Source organism: Loa loa (genome assembly GCF_000183805.2).
Source record: "Loa loa unplaced genomic scaffold supercont3.66, whole genome shotgun sequence".
In the NCBI taxonomy this organism is placed as follows: Eukaryota; Metazoa; Nematoda; class Chromadorea; order Rhabditida; family Onchocercidae; genus Loa; species Loa loa.
In genome coordinates, this window is record NW_018108246.1 from 108964 (window position 1) to 127390 (window position 18427).

The window sequence follows — 18427 nt, forward strand, 5'->3', positions numbered from 1 at the left end:
CAGATATGCAGAACTGAGTTGAGGGAAGGCCGCTTAGATAATAACCGGGAAACCTCTGTAAATTATAGAACGGGGCTGCTGCGGCGCCAGCAGCAACCGGATTCTGCCATGAAGTGGCAAGTTCAATTGATGGGTTAGCCAAAGGTAACCGAGATGTCGTATGCAAATTCTTCCCATCACCGACAAACATCTATAATGAAGATGCTACCAGAAAAGGTAAATATAGAAAATTTAGATATGAAATACTGTTCACAGACATAACAATTAGAAAAACTCCTTAGTACACCTTCCGGTGAATTTTATGCATTTATCTATGACCTGATCTTCGACAAGGAACCATCTATTTACATCTTTTAAGCCAATCTATTAATTTAGCAGATCGCCGGTAATCCGTCCTGCTTGTCTCGAAGTCAACGTGAAGTATTTCAGCATGAATTTCTTGAGGAGGAGAGAAGAAGAGTGGATCATAACTTTAAAAGTTATAATTAAACAGTAAAACTTGAAACGTATCTGTAATTAACTTTTCAAGAAAAACTAAAGTCGGTTCCGAAAGGTATTCCAACGAAAATCTAAAACAGGTATAGGAAAATCCGCTGAAAATTTCTGCTCTCCTCCTATGCTCCTTTTCCAGATATGTTTTAAAAATAAGATGGAAAATAAATAAATGGTAATGCTTACCTGGGACAAATCCTGCCGTGCATTGCCCATAATTGTTATAGGACGTCTACGATCACTCAAACGATGAGCTGGTGCTTCTTCAAACTGAAATTAGTAAAAAGACATTCATAAGAAAACACTGAGCACGACATTTATTTCCACATACAAAAAATTTCTGAGAGAAAGTTATGAGAATTCAGCACCGAAAAATCACACCCTATTATTTCCAATTTACTGTAATACTTCGAGAAGATGACATTTGACAGCCTTATCTCATTTTCAAGTCATTAATTTCTTGACAAGAAACAACGCAATTATCCCTTATTCGTTGAAATTAAAAAAGAATAAACATACAACGAATGTAAATTCGGCTGAGGTTTGCGGTCCATAGCAACCAGGCTTAATAGCTGCACCATTTACATGTCCAAATTTGATCACATCACCCTGTTGCAGCTCAGCTTCACCTGCTACCTGAAAATTTTTGGAATGGGCAAACGAAGTGACATGAACCGATCAAAATTACGAAGTATTACCAAGAAATCACCATAGCTATAAAAATCGCTAACCCTGAAGTCGTTAACATAAGTACCATTGAGGGAATGATCTTTTATGAAACATGCGTATCGATCACGTTTTGCTTTTACAAATATTGTTGTGTGTTCTCTTGAGATCATATTACTGAAAACATATTAATGCATCAAATAAAAACTGAAAGCAAATGCTCCATCGCACCACTATAAAATCTATCGCAATACCAGCAACAAAGCGTTCTAGTTAACTAATTCATTTTAAAAGATTGAGATATGAATAACATCTAACAACAATACTTTTACTTCACGGATATATGTCGACCATTGGGATCGGAAAGTGAAACATAATTCTGTAGTAAATGAAGTTGCTCAAAACTGATAAAATTGAAACTGAAACTAAAACTGACTCTTATGTCTTTAAGAGTGACCCCTCAATTAAGCTAAGCTCAATAATTTTTTTCGAAGTTCGAAGAAAATATTTTTCGAAAAAATCTCTGGGTGTTTGGATACCTGTGCACTTGTGAAATTAGGACAACGTCGACTAAGTCAGGATTCCTCCCAATTTTTGTTGTTTGGTACCTGGAAAGTTTAATATAAACACCTGGTAAAAAAAAAATTGGAACAATAAAGTAGTAACAAGCTGACCAACATGTATTTTTTGAATGAATAAAAACATTACAAGAAAATCTTTAATGAAATAAGACATGTATATCAGAACGAATAAGTACTATTAATAACTTACAGTGATTTAGTGTCATATTTCTCTTCCGTCTCAATATCATCAATAGAATGAAGAAAGGTGAAATCTCTCATGCTTACATCAAATTCTCAACTTCACTGCAACCGAAATCTGAGCTAAGGTCAAACCATCTTGGAGCCATAGATCTTATGTTATGATTCCGTGTTTCATTCTGTTTCGTTAAAGAATGAAGCGATAAGAGTGATAGATTCTAGATTAAAACCAATAACGATTTTGAATACAGATGTAATAAAATCAAGACTTACAAGAGGACCGTATCATCTGGTAACAATGACTGCGGACTTTGACTGACATGTAAACGACGCAACTGATAAATCGTCATTTTTACATAGTTCTTTAACGGAACAGTAGGAAATTTTCCCCAAAAGCAGTGCGATAAAATCCCTTTTCGCTAAAAAAGACCTCAGTCTTCATAAAACCTTTTTGCAACTTTACATTCTTCCCCAATACAAACTTTGTTTGTGAATCAAATTTCTTTACAAACAGTGTAAATTTCAACAAAAGTAACTGGACTTTCCGTAAAATTAAAACAAACAATTCTACATCTATAAATTTAAGGCCAAACAATTTGTCAATCCTGCGCTTCTGTCTCCAAATGTATGATCGCGTTTCAAAAATATCAATATTAAATCCTTCAGCAAATTTGTAGACATCACGAGACAAGCTGTTTGAGCGTCATGTGAAAGATACTACGTAATAATTTGAAAAACGATAAAAAGGCAAAATAATAAATAACGTACTGGCAGAAATGATGTTGAATGCTGTTGAATCGATTGACACAACAATGACAAAAAAAAGTACGAGTGAAAAATGTGCAAAATTACGTCAATAAAGGAAACGCCAAGTGGCGGCGGCGCATCACCAACGCAAGCGCCCACGTTATTGTTCTTGTTTTTTTCTTCTTTCCATCAAGTGCACAACAAATAAAATGCTGTTAGTCTGAAATGAATTTTTTCTTAACAAAACATTTAATTTTATAAATGGAAAAAAAAGGACGAAATGACGCATCAACTACGGGAATATAACAGTAATTCGTCCGAAAGCTCTTCACTTTCAAAATGAACCAATCCCATTGATCTTCCATTGATCCTGATTATTTTTGGAGACCTTCCGATCATCATCTTCTTCGTCTTTGATGATACATAAAATAAATATTATCAGCAGTAATCCCAAATGACATCACATGTTATTAGAAGAGTTTGAGCTCATTTCACACCTCAAACTTCATCATTTCTCATCCCAGCCTTCATTCATTCAACTTTACACTAATTTCAACTACACTAATTTCTTCGTTATCAGTTGATTCGATGTAAACTAATCAAGCAGAATGGAAAGTGCTGCAGCAAGCACAACAAACTTTTTCCCAGTAACCTAACTACGTAGGTTGATGCAACTGTATACGATGAGCGCTGACTTGAGCAGAGATCATTTTCATCGTCAAGTAGCGGTGACAGGTATCAAATTGCGCATCTTTTCAATCTGTATGGATGTAAATGTAGGAGATACCTTTCCCCATCAGCCAAGATGTATAGCTTTAAAGTTAACGCGACATTTCCTACTTAATTTTAGATTAATGCCGTTGCAATTTACTTATGTCTTGCTAGGCCTGAATTCGAGGACATTGGGACGAGCGTTTTAGGACAGCGCTAACAACAGTCTCTATTTATTAAAATCCAGAGAATTAGCAGAAAAATCAAAAAATTCAAAATTTCCGCATTGTGAAGAATTTTAAAGTAAAGGAAAAAAAGTTAGAGTAGTTGCAAAACCGATTCAATTCATTGTTAAATGAAGAAATTAATTCATTAAGGGAGTTTTTTGATCTTTGGAAATTATGAGTCGAAATGGAACATTTTTAGTGAAAGCAAATTGATATACTGAAAATTCAGGAGTGATTGGTATTTCTTTACTGCATGCCTGGTTATCGTTTAGCATACATATCTCCATGACTCTCTTCTAACAAATTGAACTTTATCTAATCGACCTATCCCGCATATCCCTCGTACCACACTGTCACCAATCCCGAATGCCACAATTTGCTGGAAAGTAAAATAGTATAACTGGCTGGCTATGAGCAAATAAGAGTCAAATGAGTAGAACGTAAGTAGAGTTACAACATAGCAATACAGGATTGGTGAGTTTTATGCACCGAAACAATGATTATTGTAAATTGTGTGGCAGTTTCCGCTTACTCCTTCCGGTGCTGAAAACAAAAAGCGATTGAATTTAATGAAACTATTAAAGTTTTTAGTGTGCCCAATAATCCAGCAATTTGTTTCATTTGTTTTATACCGCAAAATTGTAAACTGCTTTGACGGAGATACACCAATGGATTTATTCCCAAAAATCGTACTTACACTTACTTCAACAGATCTTAATTGCATTACTGTTTTATTAAATGCAAGGGTAAACGTAAAGTGAGGGAGAAGCAGTTGACCATAGCAAGGGTAAGGTGAAACAGTTCAGCCAATGGTACTTGGCTACCAGTAACAGAATATATCCAAAAATAGGACTGTAAAGTGCTTGAAGAAAATGGACAGAGTGTCATCATCAGCAAGCAAATAACAATATCCTCGGAAAAAGTTCGGGTAACGAGACAATCAATGGACAAAGGATAGGTTAAAAAGTGGGCAAAAAGGATAACAGTACGGATAAAGGTTAGGGGGTTAGCAGCAGCATTTGTACTGATAGTGTTCCCACATGGACGACGGATTGCTTCCCATTGCCAAGCCCTTTAATGCATCCTATTTTCTTCCAAAACGACATTGAAATGTTGCTGCTGCTGCTGCTGCTGCTGCAACGTTGAAAAACAATCAATACTTTAAGGTACCTCTCCCTGTTCTGTTTCACCTTCTTCTCTTTGTCTCCTTCTCTCTTTCTCTGTCTCCCTCTCTCTTTCAGAATATAACTATCGGAAAAGCGACGAAGTGTAGTGCCGGGTAGCGCTCAAAGATCATTACAAATCGCAAATGTTTATATTTTCTGAGTTATTTATTTACTTACACCTTGATCAGTTTATCTTAAAATTTCAGATTCTGTTAAGACCAGAAAGCAAAGAAAGGACTGTCTCTCCCTTTCCCTCTCTCTCCACGGACACACACACACCATATTCAGGGAGTTAACGAGAATGGGATGCTGGCTGCAGGAATTGAATTTGGCCAGTAAAGTGAAGTGAATGGTTAGTATGCATCCCATTCCCACAACTGGCTATCCTTACCATATCTTGGCTTGTAACCTTATCAACGAAATCCATTCTATTTTTCGGACCAATTTTTCTCATCGGAATGCATGTGACAACATGTACAGAGCCATAGATGACATCATTGTTTGTTCTTGATCCAGGAACAGATGGTTCTTCAACTCTGGCAGATTGAATGAAGTCCCTTAATAGCTAGGAGATGTATGTCATATGCTGATAGATATGCTGTGCCAATGACTGGAAGGTTCCTAATAATTCATGGAATCATTTACTAAGGTAATGTTGTTTCTCCACCCGACTGTAGACAATAATGATTAAGGAGAGCTGAAGATTGTTCATCGATGTTGATAAAGGTGCAAAAGTGAGAGAAATTGTTGAAGTGGACTGCAAAACGAATAATAATTCTGTAGTCAGTTTCAATTGGTATTTGTGAAAATTTCAACAGAATTTTTAGATAATTTGAACAGGCGAACTCGAAAAACGATGTTGATTATTTCAGTTAACTATATGCCATATATTTCCCGTGTTTGATTTCATACTTCTGATTGCTTCAGATACAATTCTAACATATGTGAGCAGTGGGTGCATTAAATTGTCTAGTGAGGTTTCCCCAATCTAGTAGGTTGAATTACAAATATGTTGAACAGAATGCACAAAATCATGAGTTAATCATGAAGTTCGAAAAAAGTTCTGCCAAGGATCAAGGTGAGAGATTAAAAATGAGATGTGCACGTCGGATTCCACGATGTATTTCCGCTCATACAAAAATTCTTAGGGCAGTATGCAAAATGAGGAAATTATCTCTTCCTTACGGACCTACATACCTACGATTTGTTCGGAACCACTAAACCACCAATCCATCGATTTGCCTTGAAGCTTTTAAAATTGTTCAGACTGATCAAGCCGGCTTCTTGATTAATAGCAGTATAGTCAGGCGTTGAACTCAGGTTAAAATCGCTTCTCGCATTCCTAATGAGATCTATTTTTTCAGATCTATTTCCAAAGATCCAAAGATCTTACTCCCAACTTTTCCACTAACTTTCGTTGGCAAGCAAAGCGACCTTCCGCGACATACCTAGCCCAAATCTGGAATACATCAACACTAGCCACAAATGGCTTCAGGAAGCTTTCGAAATTTTCCGAGCCGCATTAACCTGAGCTCGAAATCAGAAAGATTTTATATATCCCTGTTTCCCCGTTAAAAAAGGCTGCCAGACAATCACTTTTAGGGTATTTCCAAACAAAGGGTGATCCGCACTAAAAATGTGCCTCATACATAGAAATTACCAAATATGAATAACAAAAATGTTGAGAAGTGTACAATGGCAGCGGGAACGTCCCACCACAACTAGGAACGTAGAAACCGTTACAGTCCCTATCTCATTATGACTACCTTTATCAATAACCAATGGATCCAATAGGGAGAATACATAATGTGCTGCAAGCAAGAATTAGCATGATTGCGTGGATGAACTGATGAGATTTTCAAGTTCCTCTTCATTAATCATCAAGGCTTTAGCAGAATATAATTTTAATTCTCGAAACACATATAAATTTAGGATACAGAACACCAAAAAATGAAATCCATTCATAAAATAATATATACGAGATAAATCAAAAAATGAAACAAACTAACAACCTAAAGAAAATAAATCAATTAAATACGCTGTGCCAATAGTTGTAAATAAATATATAACAGAATACAAGTTTTAAATCATGAAGACCGGAATCAAAAGAACACAGATTAGAAAAAGCTGTCGTAAAATCCACAAATAGAAAAGTCGGAAATATGCTGTTTTACTAAAATCCACAAATAGAAAGGTCGGAAATATGCTGTTTTACCATGGACATTATTTTTCCCTTCCTTGTAAATACAAATAGATAAGCTGGATTATTCAAAATTGTGCGGAATGCCCATAACAAAAATCAAAAAAAAAAAATCAAAACAAGCCCATGGTATGGCCACTTAAATTTCAATGCAGGATACAGAAAAATCACAAACTGAATAGCTTCAAATAAACCCATAATAGACCAAATTAAAGCACCTAAAAAGGACATCTCACCAAACAAAAATACTTATCAAATAAAAACAAAGTATTGACTGATTGGAGGTGGCTATGTTCACCAAGCCTTGATGTCAAAGAGAGAGACTAAAGGACCTTGTAGAAGGACCGCATCTGTAATTGAAAATATTCATTAACATATCGGAAAATTTGCTTTTTTCAGGAAGTATTTCCCATAATCATCCCTCTCATGAATCATCACTGTTAACAAAAAGAAAATTACTTGAAAAATAACGAATATAAAAAACAGCATTGACAGTGTTTTGGATGAAAAATATACAATTAACCATCAAACGTTCCAAATGTTTCATGAAAACATAACTTTTAATCTATTTACATAATGACGCTTAATTACATAACACCGCCTGGGTTTATGTACACTAACAGTAATCAAATAACAAAAATATAACAATATGTACAAGCAAGTTTGAATCTCAAGTTGCCCTCAAGTCAAGTATTCTACCAAGACGTGTAAACAAGAACGTAAGATTACTAACATTTCAAAGGAAACATTTCAAAGAAAAAGTGGTTTGCACCAAATGTTTCGAAAAACTCTGATTTTACAAATTTCGGCCGCCTCTCTGAATCAATAAAACTAAAATGGTTTGATTTTTCGAGGAGAAAATTGTTGTTCCCGTAGAAATTTTTGTGGTAGGAAGAAGGGAAAAAAATAAAATTAGGAAAAAATGTGATTAGAAAAAATAATCCGTAGCATCATAAGCAAATTAGAACTCAATTACTTTTCATCCTAAACAATTCAAAGAATAGTCATGAACAGTCGAAATCATTTATTTATTCATTCGAAACCAATCGTCAATATAAAGGATGAAGGAAAAGCGAAAGAGGAAAGGGAATCTATCGGTAAACGGAAACAGATCAGTCGAATCAGCCATATCAAAGCCACTTTTTTTAAGGCAATAATAATGGATGTTAACTACAACAACGATTTCAGAATGACTTCGTTCAAGGTGAATATTAACGATGAATTAACAATTCTGTAACATTCCAACAGTTGATAAGAAAATTGGTTCTTACACATCCAATTTTAAAACCAGAAGATATGCATAAAATATATCATTCAATATCACTTCGTCTACTAGAAGAGAGCATAAAGAATTTTATAACAAAAAAGGCCAATAAATCAAGGCTATTCCATAAAAATTGAAAAAAAATCTGTTCTAGACTCACGTAATTCTCTCCGCTACAATCTCTCTTTAGTTTTTATTTCCACAATTCTTAGTTTTTCTGATAATAAAGACACGATAAGTGAATTTGAATTGAATTTTAAAAGGATCAAATACTTATAAAAACAAAGTCAAAATGAAATGAACCAAAATCAAACCTAGTAATTCCAGAAAAAATAATAAATATACAAATAATAAAACTGCAGAATGAACAGCAAGCAATGCAAATGGAACGAATACTTCCTCCAGCTTTAGCTTAAATACCTTCATCTCAATCTAATGCTGGTTTTTCTGATGCAACGATGGTATGACATTTCAAAGGCCTAACTTGCGATTTCCCGGTTGTGATTTCGTTGTCAGTGACAACTACACCAACTTTCAAAAAAAAACTATTTAAAATGAGTTGGAGAACTAGTTCTGTGAGCCGACACTGAGTAATTCCCACGATCACTCTACTAGACGTTTACCTGAGTTTCACGTGTCTGACACTGACGTAAGTCCGTTTTCGAATCCTAAAAAAATTGATTATACGACAATACATACTGAAAATTTCGACATAATACGGCAGCTGTAAATTCCAAATCCCTCAAATCAAATTAGAATTCACTTCAATTCAACTGTTTTGAACACTTCCATTCTCGAGTTGTTGGAAATGACTACTCCATTTCGTCATCTCATTAGTCTAAACAGCAATTACCCCCAAATTATTTCCACTTCCTAAGTTTAAAAATGTACCTGCTTGACCATAGCACTCTGGCAAGTTTCTAGCTGTTCGCACTGATTATCGCCGAACGACGGTCTAGAGAGATTTGCAGCAGAACGTACAGTTACCACTGTTCGTCGAACTTGCCCACCCACTGACTGCTGTAGCTGAGCTCTTGTCAACATCCCGTTACACTGCAGCTCTCGTCTTCTATCTGCCTCATGAAAGATATTATTGCCATAAGTCGTCTGATAGGGTATCATACGAACAGCGGCACTGGCAACATATGATGGAGAAACGACATGAAACTGGAAAATTATTTTTAGAAGTCTGAATTTATACAAAAAAGCAAAGAAATGAGAATAGCTAACTACCTACGAAGTTTGAGTTCAGCTCACACTATTTAGGATGAGTAATAATTTCGAGCTTAAATTTAATAAACTAACTCAGATAACATAGGTAGGGAAGCCTTACCATTTGCTGCGGTGACAACTGTTGTGGACAAATAGGTTGTGGGAGCATGCGTGGATACAAAATCATTCCATTCATGCTGACAATTTGACCCGGCGGTTGGAAAGGTGATGGCGGTACAACATGGGGAGTTTGTAATAACGGTATGCCATCTGTATACCGTAATGGAGAAGGCAGTGATATCTGAAAGATTTTTTGAAACTCCAAGCCTAATTACCTTTGTCTTACTCTCAACTACATCTATACATTAAAAAAATAACGCCAGCTAGAATGAAAGAAGAAAGCAACAAGCTCCAGACAAATCAAATTCTAGAACCAAAACTGCGCAGATAGGTAGTTACCAAGATCATTTTAAAATTTGAAACGTAATTGCCAGATTGTCATCATTTTGCCAGAATCTCTCAGCTTTTATGACAAGAAGATCGAGCTATCAGTAATAAATAAATATACCTTCGAAAAGTGTAAAGGATACGGATTGCCACTGTTGTTGGTTCCATTCATGAAAGGCATCGCTGGAGCGCCACACTGTACAACACTATGTCCATGACTTGGAGCTTTACGAATCACTAATTTTTTGATATTTTTCTGTTTCGCAGGATTCTTTCTCGCTGTTTTTGATACATTACTATTTGGCTTCGATGACTGCTCTCGGAACGTTGCTTCAACCTTCGTCGTAACAACATTGTATGGTTGCTTCGACTCTACTGGTTTCGTCAGAATTTTATCTGCCGTAATATCTTCGAATATTTTATACTCTGGTGATCGTCTTAAGATTGGTCGTTCATCGACTGATTCATCTGTAACATTAAACAGCCACGTCAGTTCTTCAAGAATGTACGTTACTAATACGAACAAGATAAACGTAGCTTATAGCTTAATAAACATACGACTAGTATTTTAAAACAATGAAATTGTACATTTGAGTCCAAAATTCAATTTAAACAAGTTGGTACTTGAGCCGCCATTGGAATACATCGGTATGATCTTGGAAGGGAACGGGTAAAAATCATCAGTCGCAAGCATCCTGATTTCTTACATCTGATTTTTACTGCACTCAAAACAACCACAACCAATTGATAGTAAAAAATTACCAGAATCATGTTCACTTTGCTCCATCCGAGCACTTAATCGCGCTGCAACAATACGATTCATCACATTGAAGTGCTCCTGCATCTGATGAACATCACGAGTACTATCATTACTGAAACAAACATCTCTAGTTTGCGTAGAAGGAATTCAACCATTCAAGGAATTTTGGGAATTCGAAAACAAAAACAGACCGGAATAAATTCCCCGGAGTTTGTAGTTTGGTCTCTGGTGCGCCATTTTTCACCCACGGGTGCTTTAATACTTCATCAGCAGTGAAACGCTGACGCACATTCTTAACCTAAATAAAAAGAAATAACTAAAAACTTTAAAGTAGGAAATTCCGACTGAATTATTTAATAATCAAAATGGTTAATCTTATCCAAAGAAAGTCTACCAGCAGATGGCAAATGAGATCCTTCGCTTCCTCACTTACGTTTTCCCATTCAGGGGCCGGAAAATCAAACTGCCCCCGTTGAATGCGTTTGAACAAACTTTCCTGGCAGTCGTTACATGATAAGCCTGAAATAAGCTATAACGTCACATGTGATTGGTTATAACCGCGAAATCGATTGAAATTTTGAGAACTTTTTCGGTGCATACTAAACTTTCATTTTAATGAATTTAAACGAAAATTATGGTTTTCCAATATGCTACTGGAATCATAGAAAATTTGGAATAAAATTCGAATAATCCGCATAAAACCAACCCTGATCCCATCCACAGTTTTCACGCCAGCATTCACCGTAAAATGGCGGATAACCACATATCATGATGTAAACAATAACACCAAGTGACCACATATCACAACGCTTATCATATTTGAGTGCATCGCCAACGAAAGCATCTACTACCTAAAACCACAATACCAATTTTCCTACTTCCAGAAGTTAAAAGTACTGTGACAAGTAGGGTTACCATTAAACAGCTAACTTAGTGATAACAAAAGCTCTTGAGATTTTCATAGTGTTACCTTCCATTAATTTCAGTAAAAATTAAGCAAACCTCAGGAGCCATAAATTCTGCACTTCCCACAGGGCTTGCTAAATCTGGCTCACTGTTGACACTGGTTAGTCGCGGTGAAGATGGAGGACTAGCCTTGCTTGCAAGATCGAGATCACATATTTTCACTGGGCTTACGCGATCAATATCTGAACATAGCACATTTTCTGGCTTCACATCGCGATGTGCAATTCCTAAAATTAGAAGCAAATTTTAATCAGGACCAAATTTTAATTAGACATCAGGAATGGAAATCGAGAATTGTAAAGCGAGAACTTAACCACCATTTCTCCAAAAGCTCTAATTTAAGATTTAAGATAAATATATAAAAGTTTTTCACAATCTTTATTGCCATATGCACAACTTGCCTTCATGTCAACAGAGAATTTAATAAACCCTACAAACAAAATTTTAGAACCATTACTCGATGCTCAGATTAAATTGAAGCTGAAAAATCTACCCCGGTCATGTAAAAATTTCAGCGCAGTGGCAATGTCTTCTGTTACTTTGCTTGCTTCTTGTTCCGTAAAAAATTTCTTGCGTTGGATATGATCAAGCAGAGGACCACCGCGCATTTTCTCGAACACCAAATAAAATCGGTCATGGTCTTCGAACCACTTAAAATGATTCATTTTATAGACTTTGAACAGATGGGCATCGAAATTGGGTTATGTGTAGAACTGGGTTATCTGAAGGGATTTTTGATGAAATTAACTAGCAAAACGCACAAGTAACACCGCTATACCGAAAAAATTGGCATGTTCAAATGTAACTCTAAGTAGAGTATAAAACACTTCAAATGACAATTACCCTTCCTTGTCTTATTGTTTTTGCATTTTCGGATTCATTAAATTTCATAAAAGCAGTTTAGTTCATACGACAATAACAACCATAAAATTACGGTACCTCATGCAGCTGTACAATATTCGGATGATTTTTGCATAGATTAAATGTTTCAACTTCATGCATAACGCGTGAGCGCGTATGACCCGCTTTATGTTTATCAATCAGTTTAATAGCGAATTCTTTACCAGTTGCGAGTGAGATACCCGTTTTAACACTTGCATATGCTCCTGACCCAAGATGATCATCCATTAGTTTGTAGAAATCTAAAATTATTCCTGATTTTGAATATCCGGATCACATCAAACATCTACAGGGACTCTCGTAAATCTTTTTTTCTTTAAATGGGAACCGAATGCGAAACATTGTTGATCCATATCAAGGTTAAATTGACCTTTGATTTTAAATATATTTAAAGTCTTTTCGACTGGAAGACTATTACTGCAATCCGTATTATTTTGCAACATGTAAAAGAAACATGAAAATTTTAAGAATTAAATATAAAAAAACCTGCAAAGTGACTTCGAGCCTTTTTACGATAACGTGCTTTGCAACCGGATAAACTATAGGTACGCATGCCTAATGGAACGAGTTCGGCAGGCTGTTCTTCGGATTCTGACTCTCCATTATTTAGACCATCAAATTCACCCTCTACAGGATGTCCCGAAATAAAGCTAAAAGAAATTTGTAAAGATGAAAACTGTACTCGTCTACTAAAATAAATTACACAAACATGTTCCTTCTGTTATTATTATGGTTTTGCATTAGAAAGAAAAAATTTAGAAATTACTCGCGAGGCGAACTTCCTGTCGTTGTCTCCGAAGAACAACGACCACCTCCATAGCTCCCTGTGGATGATGTCGTAGAACCTGAAAAAGAAGGTTTCGATCAATAGCTGCAATGTTGAAGTTTATATTCGCTACACCTTAATTCCCTCTTTCTCTTTCTTACAAAAAGAATCCTTTCAAGGTTATATTACAAATGCTGCGACGACATGTCCATAATACACCATGACTCATGAAGGACTGGGTAAACCTTTGCCAATATACTTCAATTCCATTCCATGAACACAGAGGTCAGTTTTCTCACCCAACAAAAACGTATCACTAAATCTCATGTTTTGCATTAAATACTTTCTAATATCAAAAAAACATCAAATTCCCCGTTTATTCTATATATGGAACAAGACAATATGACGAATTCAAGTGCTTTCAATTTATTAAACATAACTGCATTCCGGTTACTAAAAGATCTCAATTTATTGAATGCAGTGAGGAAAATCTTTTCAAACAGAATTCTTTTGATGCAAACACATAGCTCTCTCTCTTTAACTCGTGGTTACCTTACCAGAATTTTTTGCTCGTTGCCACTCTTTGTTGTTTTGTGGCTGTCCGTCAATTGATTCCCGCGCCTCACCCGCACCTTCAACTTGCTCTTGCCGCCGCGGATTTTGCCGATGGAGTGCTTCGTTCACCCGTTGCTCGTCCTCGTTGTCAGATGCTAACGGAGCGTCTGGATAAGGAAAAATTCATAAAAACTGACGAGCAAATATGCCAAAACAGTAACGACTGTAATCTGAACTGCTAAAACATGTTTGTCGCTAGAGAAAAGTTTCAAACTTCGAATTTTTTTCGCAGTTTCATCATTTTAGGAGAAACCATGTGACGATATTGTGTTAAAAAAAATCATTTCTCATCGTCTTAAGTGAACTAAACAAACCAAGTGTTGTCTTATAACAAGGCAAGTTTAATTCCAATAACTTTGAGATGTAAAAACACCGAAAGCGGAAAATTCTCAGCCATACTGTTGACAAATAGATCTTCCATTATCTACCTTATTTAAAAATTTAATCCAAAACCATTATCCGATTCTCCATTGCTTCTTTCTCAGTTTTCCTCAAAACACGCTACGAACTGCTGTTAAAAACGCATCCAAAGTTAGCTACTCCCATTTCCTAATTTTATCCTTCTACTTTTTTACGTTCATATTAAAAACTCACACCCCGTAACTACTGATGCAAAAATTGCTTCGACAAATCAATAAAAATCTAAGAGAAACTTTAAAACAGGAATGGAAAACAAACGTGCAACACTCTGTAGCTGGTGTTTCATTACAACCATAGACGTACATCTGGACTTAATCGACACTAACATCATAAACACTACAAACGATAACTAGCTTAAAATTTCGTTATCACAACATCCCCTTCTTTGTCCACACCCAAGAGTATTTTCCATAAATAATTCTATGATTGCTGGATTTAAATGAAGAGAACGCAAAAATTTCAAATTAAATCACTATGAACATTTTTAAGTAAAACTATTTAAAACTTAGGATGAAATATTTCATTCGAGCCTCACAAAAACAAAACCAAACAGCGGAAATACAAACAGAAGTGAGCTAATGCAGATCATTTAGGAGATGAAGATACAAAAAAGTACTGCTGATGGAATAAATCGTATTCTAGTACTTCTCCTAGTGCAAATACTATTGCAGCAACAGTATTAATTTCACTCATGATTCTCACAACCGGTTCCAACTGATCCAGTTTCAGAATCGCCACACAACCTTTACATGTGTTACGCACAGCACGTCCTTTAATTTCAATTCAACTAAACTTTTAAACTCAAAATTTCATTTTATCACCCCTTAACACAGTTGTACGTCGAGCACATACACAATCTGATATTCCGTGTAATGCAATACAGTCACATTTTTTTCAATAAATTTTGCCCCAAGCGTAATCAGTGTGTGAGGACAAGAGAACAATATACGTAGTTCTTCAGATTTCAGAAATAAAAAAAAAAAAAACCAAATTGTCGAATTTTAATTGCGTAATGAGACAGTCCTAAATGAAAGTTACCATATAAACTCATTTTATTAGAATATTCTTTTGACCATTATGTAAATTAAAAATAAGATTCGAAGATCAGGAACTATAAAATCCTACCTTGTAACCTGAAAGATTGAGAAAATTCAAATAATACTCTATCACAGAGCCAATTAACCCATCTTTTAAATGTTTTGAGTATCTACCTGAACGCTGAAGGTCAATAAACAGTTTAGATCTGCTTTTCAATGTGCTTTTTAACAGCCAAAACTTAAACTAGTTTCACTGAAAATTGCTCCGTTGAACCTTAAGACCGATTTTATGTGAAACATTTTTTCTATAGCGGTGGTAGAAGAATGGTGAATGTAATAGGAAGCTGCAGATATCAACATAAAGAGCGCTACATTTACTTTCTGGCAATGAAACACAAAATGTTTTCGCTTCTTTGAGAAACAGAAGTTCCAAAAACGTTCAGCTACTTTCCACCATAAGGACTTTACATACGAGAACGTGGAAGGTTCTTTGTAAACATATAAAAAATTATTAGAATGGTGTGGTATAAAATGAAAAACATTAAAATTGAACAAAACTTAAAATAAAATGAGATAAAATGTGGACTCTCCGTATTAGGCAATCAAAACGTAATTAAAACGAAATTAATACATACACCATGAAAGCTTGAAGAGAATGGGAATGATTTCAACACATATTTTGTACAAAATACCTCACTATACTACGTTTTCACAACAAAACTATCTCGTGGAATCGATAAAAATCGAAAAGAGACGAAAACTGGTAGGGTAGGGCAGTTAATACACCACATGAAAATTCTGACAAAGATGAACACTTTTTCCACTTATATTTTTTTGACCGGATCAAACAAAAAGCATTTTCTAATGGATTCAGTTATGACTCACCAATCCAGCAGCGCCACTCAACTGGCCGACTACTCCAGAACTTCGTCCACCTGCGTCTCATTTTCTCTTATAAATAATAATCTCTGTTTTAGATTGTTACATTTGAAACTGCTGCCTTAATTGTACGACATTCCTGACAGAAGTTCCGCCCTTCTCCCCTCTTCCCCGCAGAGTTACATGAAGCTGCCATTCACCTCAAAAATAACTGTCTTCCTCACTCTCCACTGCTTCAGACGATAACTTTGTTTTATCTGTATGTCTGTGTGCACGTATGTGTCTGTATGTGTATACGTGTATATGTGGGTAGAAGAGAGTTCGCTATTTACACTAAAAGTTTCAGAGGTCATGCACAGATCTAGACGAAAGCTGGCTGGATATGACTGATGGACATGCAAATAATGGGAGATAATATAGAATGCCAAGTGTTGCCTTTGACCTACCACTGAGTCTAGAAGGAATGGAACAATAATCCAAACACACTATTTTTGGATTCTTTTCAGCGATTATTTTAATACGGATAAGGCCATTAAATATCCTTCACGCAAGAGAAAAGTACAGTGACTGACAACTACACCCATCAATTGCACCTAGCAATTAATTTAGAAGTGCTGCAACTGTTCCCTGACGTGTTACATATTTCATTTCGAAACAGGTTATCTTACCGAAACCATTCTCCATATGATCCTCGTCGAAATAGAACATTGCGTTGTTCGCAGCTCCTCAGTCCAAAATCCCTCAAATATTTCCCAGGATAATAATCTAATGTAAGTTTATCAAGGACTGAAATATTATAAATGCTGCCTGTGTGATCTTGAGATGCACTACAGACGAACTAGAAGACACAAACTTTTTTCGCTCGGTTTTTCTGCGGTGATATTGAAATACTGTTTCCTGACGTGAAACGCGTGAGCAGATATGACGAATGATGCGCGAGGTAGACAGCCGGGAAATAAATTGTTATTGTCAATTGATATCGATTTGACTGAATAAACTAATTGAGCAGGTTATATACCTGAAAACCGTAGTCTCTTCAAACGAAGTTTTTCGACTTTTGCAAATTTGACAAAAAAAATGTAAACAAAGAACCTTAATAATATGCCCTCTACGACAACACACGCGCTTCCACCATGCACTGACTGAGAATGTTCGTATCAGGAAGGCCAAGTTCGTTTCAAAGTTCAAGGCATTATCAAGATCTCGGAAAAAGAGACATTACGGTCTCCCCACCACTATTATCATTACCAACAGTGGTGTGATTATAATTAATCCAGTTTTATTGCCATTATCGCTGGTACCAGAAATAGTACCTTTAATTTGCGCTCCGATAAGGGATTTGCCGATGTAGAACTTTTGAATTAGTTTTCTTATTCTCTATCAAAAAAACTTCATTGGACGTCACGAGCAAAAAGTAAAAAGGAGAGTTCATTTCTCTACTTCTTTACTTATGCGCTCAAGCATATGTGTTTTGTCCGTAAGCTTTCATTCAGCTAAATTCAGATTTTTCCCATAACAATAAAAAGTTCGAAACATTTACAGGGAATCCCTTAACTCCTGAATCTTTACACTGCTCGGTTCAGATCATGGGAAGGAATCAAAAAGAATTTTCATTCCCCAACTGTTTTCGTTAAACTAAATCCGTAGATTGAAGAAGTAAAGGAATACACTATTAATTTTCTATAGAAGGTAGAGACCTTCTCAAGCACTATTATATTTATTGTCTGAAGCCAATACACACATAACACCCCGCCAAATAGCGCATGCATCTGCAATGTACATGTGTTTTTTACTTTTTGTTAATTTAAAGAATGTTTTAATTCTTATGTAAACAATGGTAAGAAGAAATTTTTCTTATTACTGCAATAGTAAGTTTTCTTACTATTACATATAGTATATTATATTCACACATTTTTTAACAACTGAATTCATTTAAGATGTTTCAGAAATGTCAATGACCAAACTTATTAAAAACATATATTTTATTATAAATGGGAAAGACGAAACAGCGCTATTACAGCTTCTCTAATTTCAACGACATCGCAAAGGAATTACTCATCAGTATACAGACCACTGAGAGGATGGTAAATCAAACTCAGCTTATGACCAAAAATTACCAGAAATATGTGTAGCAATAAAAGTTGGAAAGTAACCGGCAAACATTTCAAACTTCAATTGCTCATGATGTGAA

General features: G+C 35.6%; 3 protein-coding genes across 3 annotated transcripts in view; all 3 read right to left on the reverse strand.

Moving 5' to 3' along the window:
- Nucleotides 1-2892, reverse strand: part of LOAG_17366 (hypothetical protein) — a 9123-nt gene extending 6231 nt beyond the window's left edge. The window contains exons 1-6 of the mRNA XM_020450027.1: nt 2688-2892; nt 2193-2338; nt 1698-1766; nt 1224-1335; nt 1012-1128; nt 679-762 (exon numbers count right to left, since the gene is read on the reverse strand). Of these exons, the coding sequence (XP_020306358.1) occupies nt 679-762; nt 1012-1128; nt 1224-1335; nt 1698-1766; nt 2193-2269 (459 nt within the window). The 5' untranslated portion in view covers nt 2270-2338; nt 2688-2892. The remainder of the gene's footprint in view (nt 1-678; nt 763-1011; nt 1129-1223; nt 1336-1697; nt 1767-2192; nt 2339-2687) is intronic.
- Nucleotides 2893-4678: 1786 nt separating this feature from the next.
- Nucleotides 4679-6216, reverse strand: LOAG_01927 (hypothetical protein; the record flags this gene model as incomplete). Its single annotated transcript, XM_003137465.1, has 4 exons — nt 4679-4738; nt 5162-5327; nt 5972-6122; nt 6183-6216. 4 exons carry the CDS (start codon nt 6214-6216, stop codon nt 4679-4681), a joined length of 411 nt encoding a protein of 136 aa, XP_003137513.1.
- A 2312-nt stretch (nt 6217-8528) lies between these two features.
- On the reverse strand, nt 8529-17245 carry LOAG_01928 (camk/mapkapk/mnk protein kinase). Its single transcript, XM_020445893.1, has 16 exons — nt 17090-17245; nt 16905-16976; nt 13843-14007; nt 13286-13364; nt 13006-13169; nt 12559-12761; nt 12113-12269; nt 11656-11846; nt 11360-11504; nt 11048-11172; nt 10845-10951; nt 10656-10765; nt 10015-10361; nt 9568-9747; nt 9126-9401; nt 8529-8902 (listed from the first exon to the last, which is right to left on the reverse strand). The coding sequence occupies exons 2-16, from the start codon at nt 16942-16944 to the stop codon at nt 8846-8848; spliced, it is 2346 nt and encodes a 781-aa protein (XP_020303697.1). The 5' UTR covers nt 16945-16976; nt 17090-17245; the 3' UTR covers nt 8529-8845.
- Nucleotides 17246-18427: the final 1182 nt, after the last annotated feature.

What these genes read in the sequence shown, in the direction of transcription:
- LOAG_01928 (XM_020445893.1), bottom strand. Translation starts at nt 16,944, where the DNA reads ATGTTCTATTTCGACGAGGATCATATGGAGAATGGTTTCG. An exon ending in ATCTCATTTGCCATCTGCTG is followed by an intron (nt 10,952 to 11,047) that starts GTAGACTTTCTT and finishes CTTTTTATTTAG; the next exon opens with GTTAAGAATGTGCGTCAGCG. An exon ending in AGAGTGCTATGGTCAAGCAG is followed by an intron (nt 8,903 to 9,125) that starts GTACATTTTTAA and finishes CAATTTTTTTAG; the next exon opens with GATTCGAAAACGGACTTACG.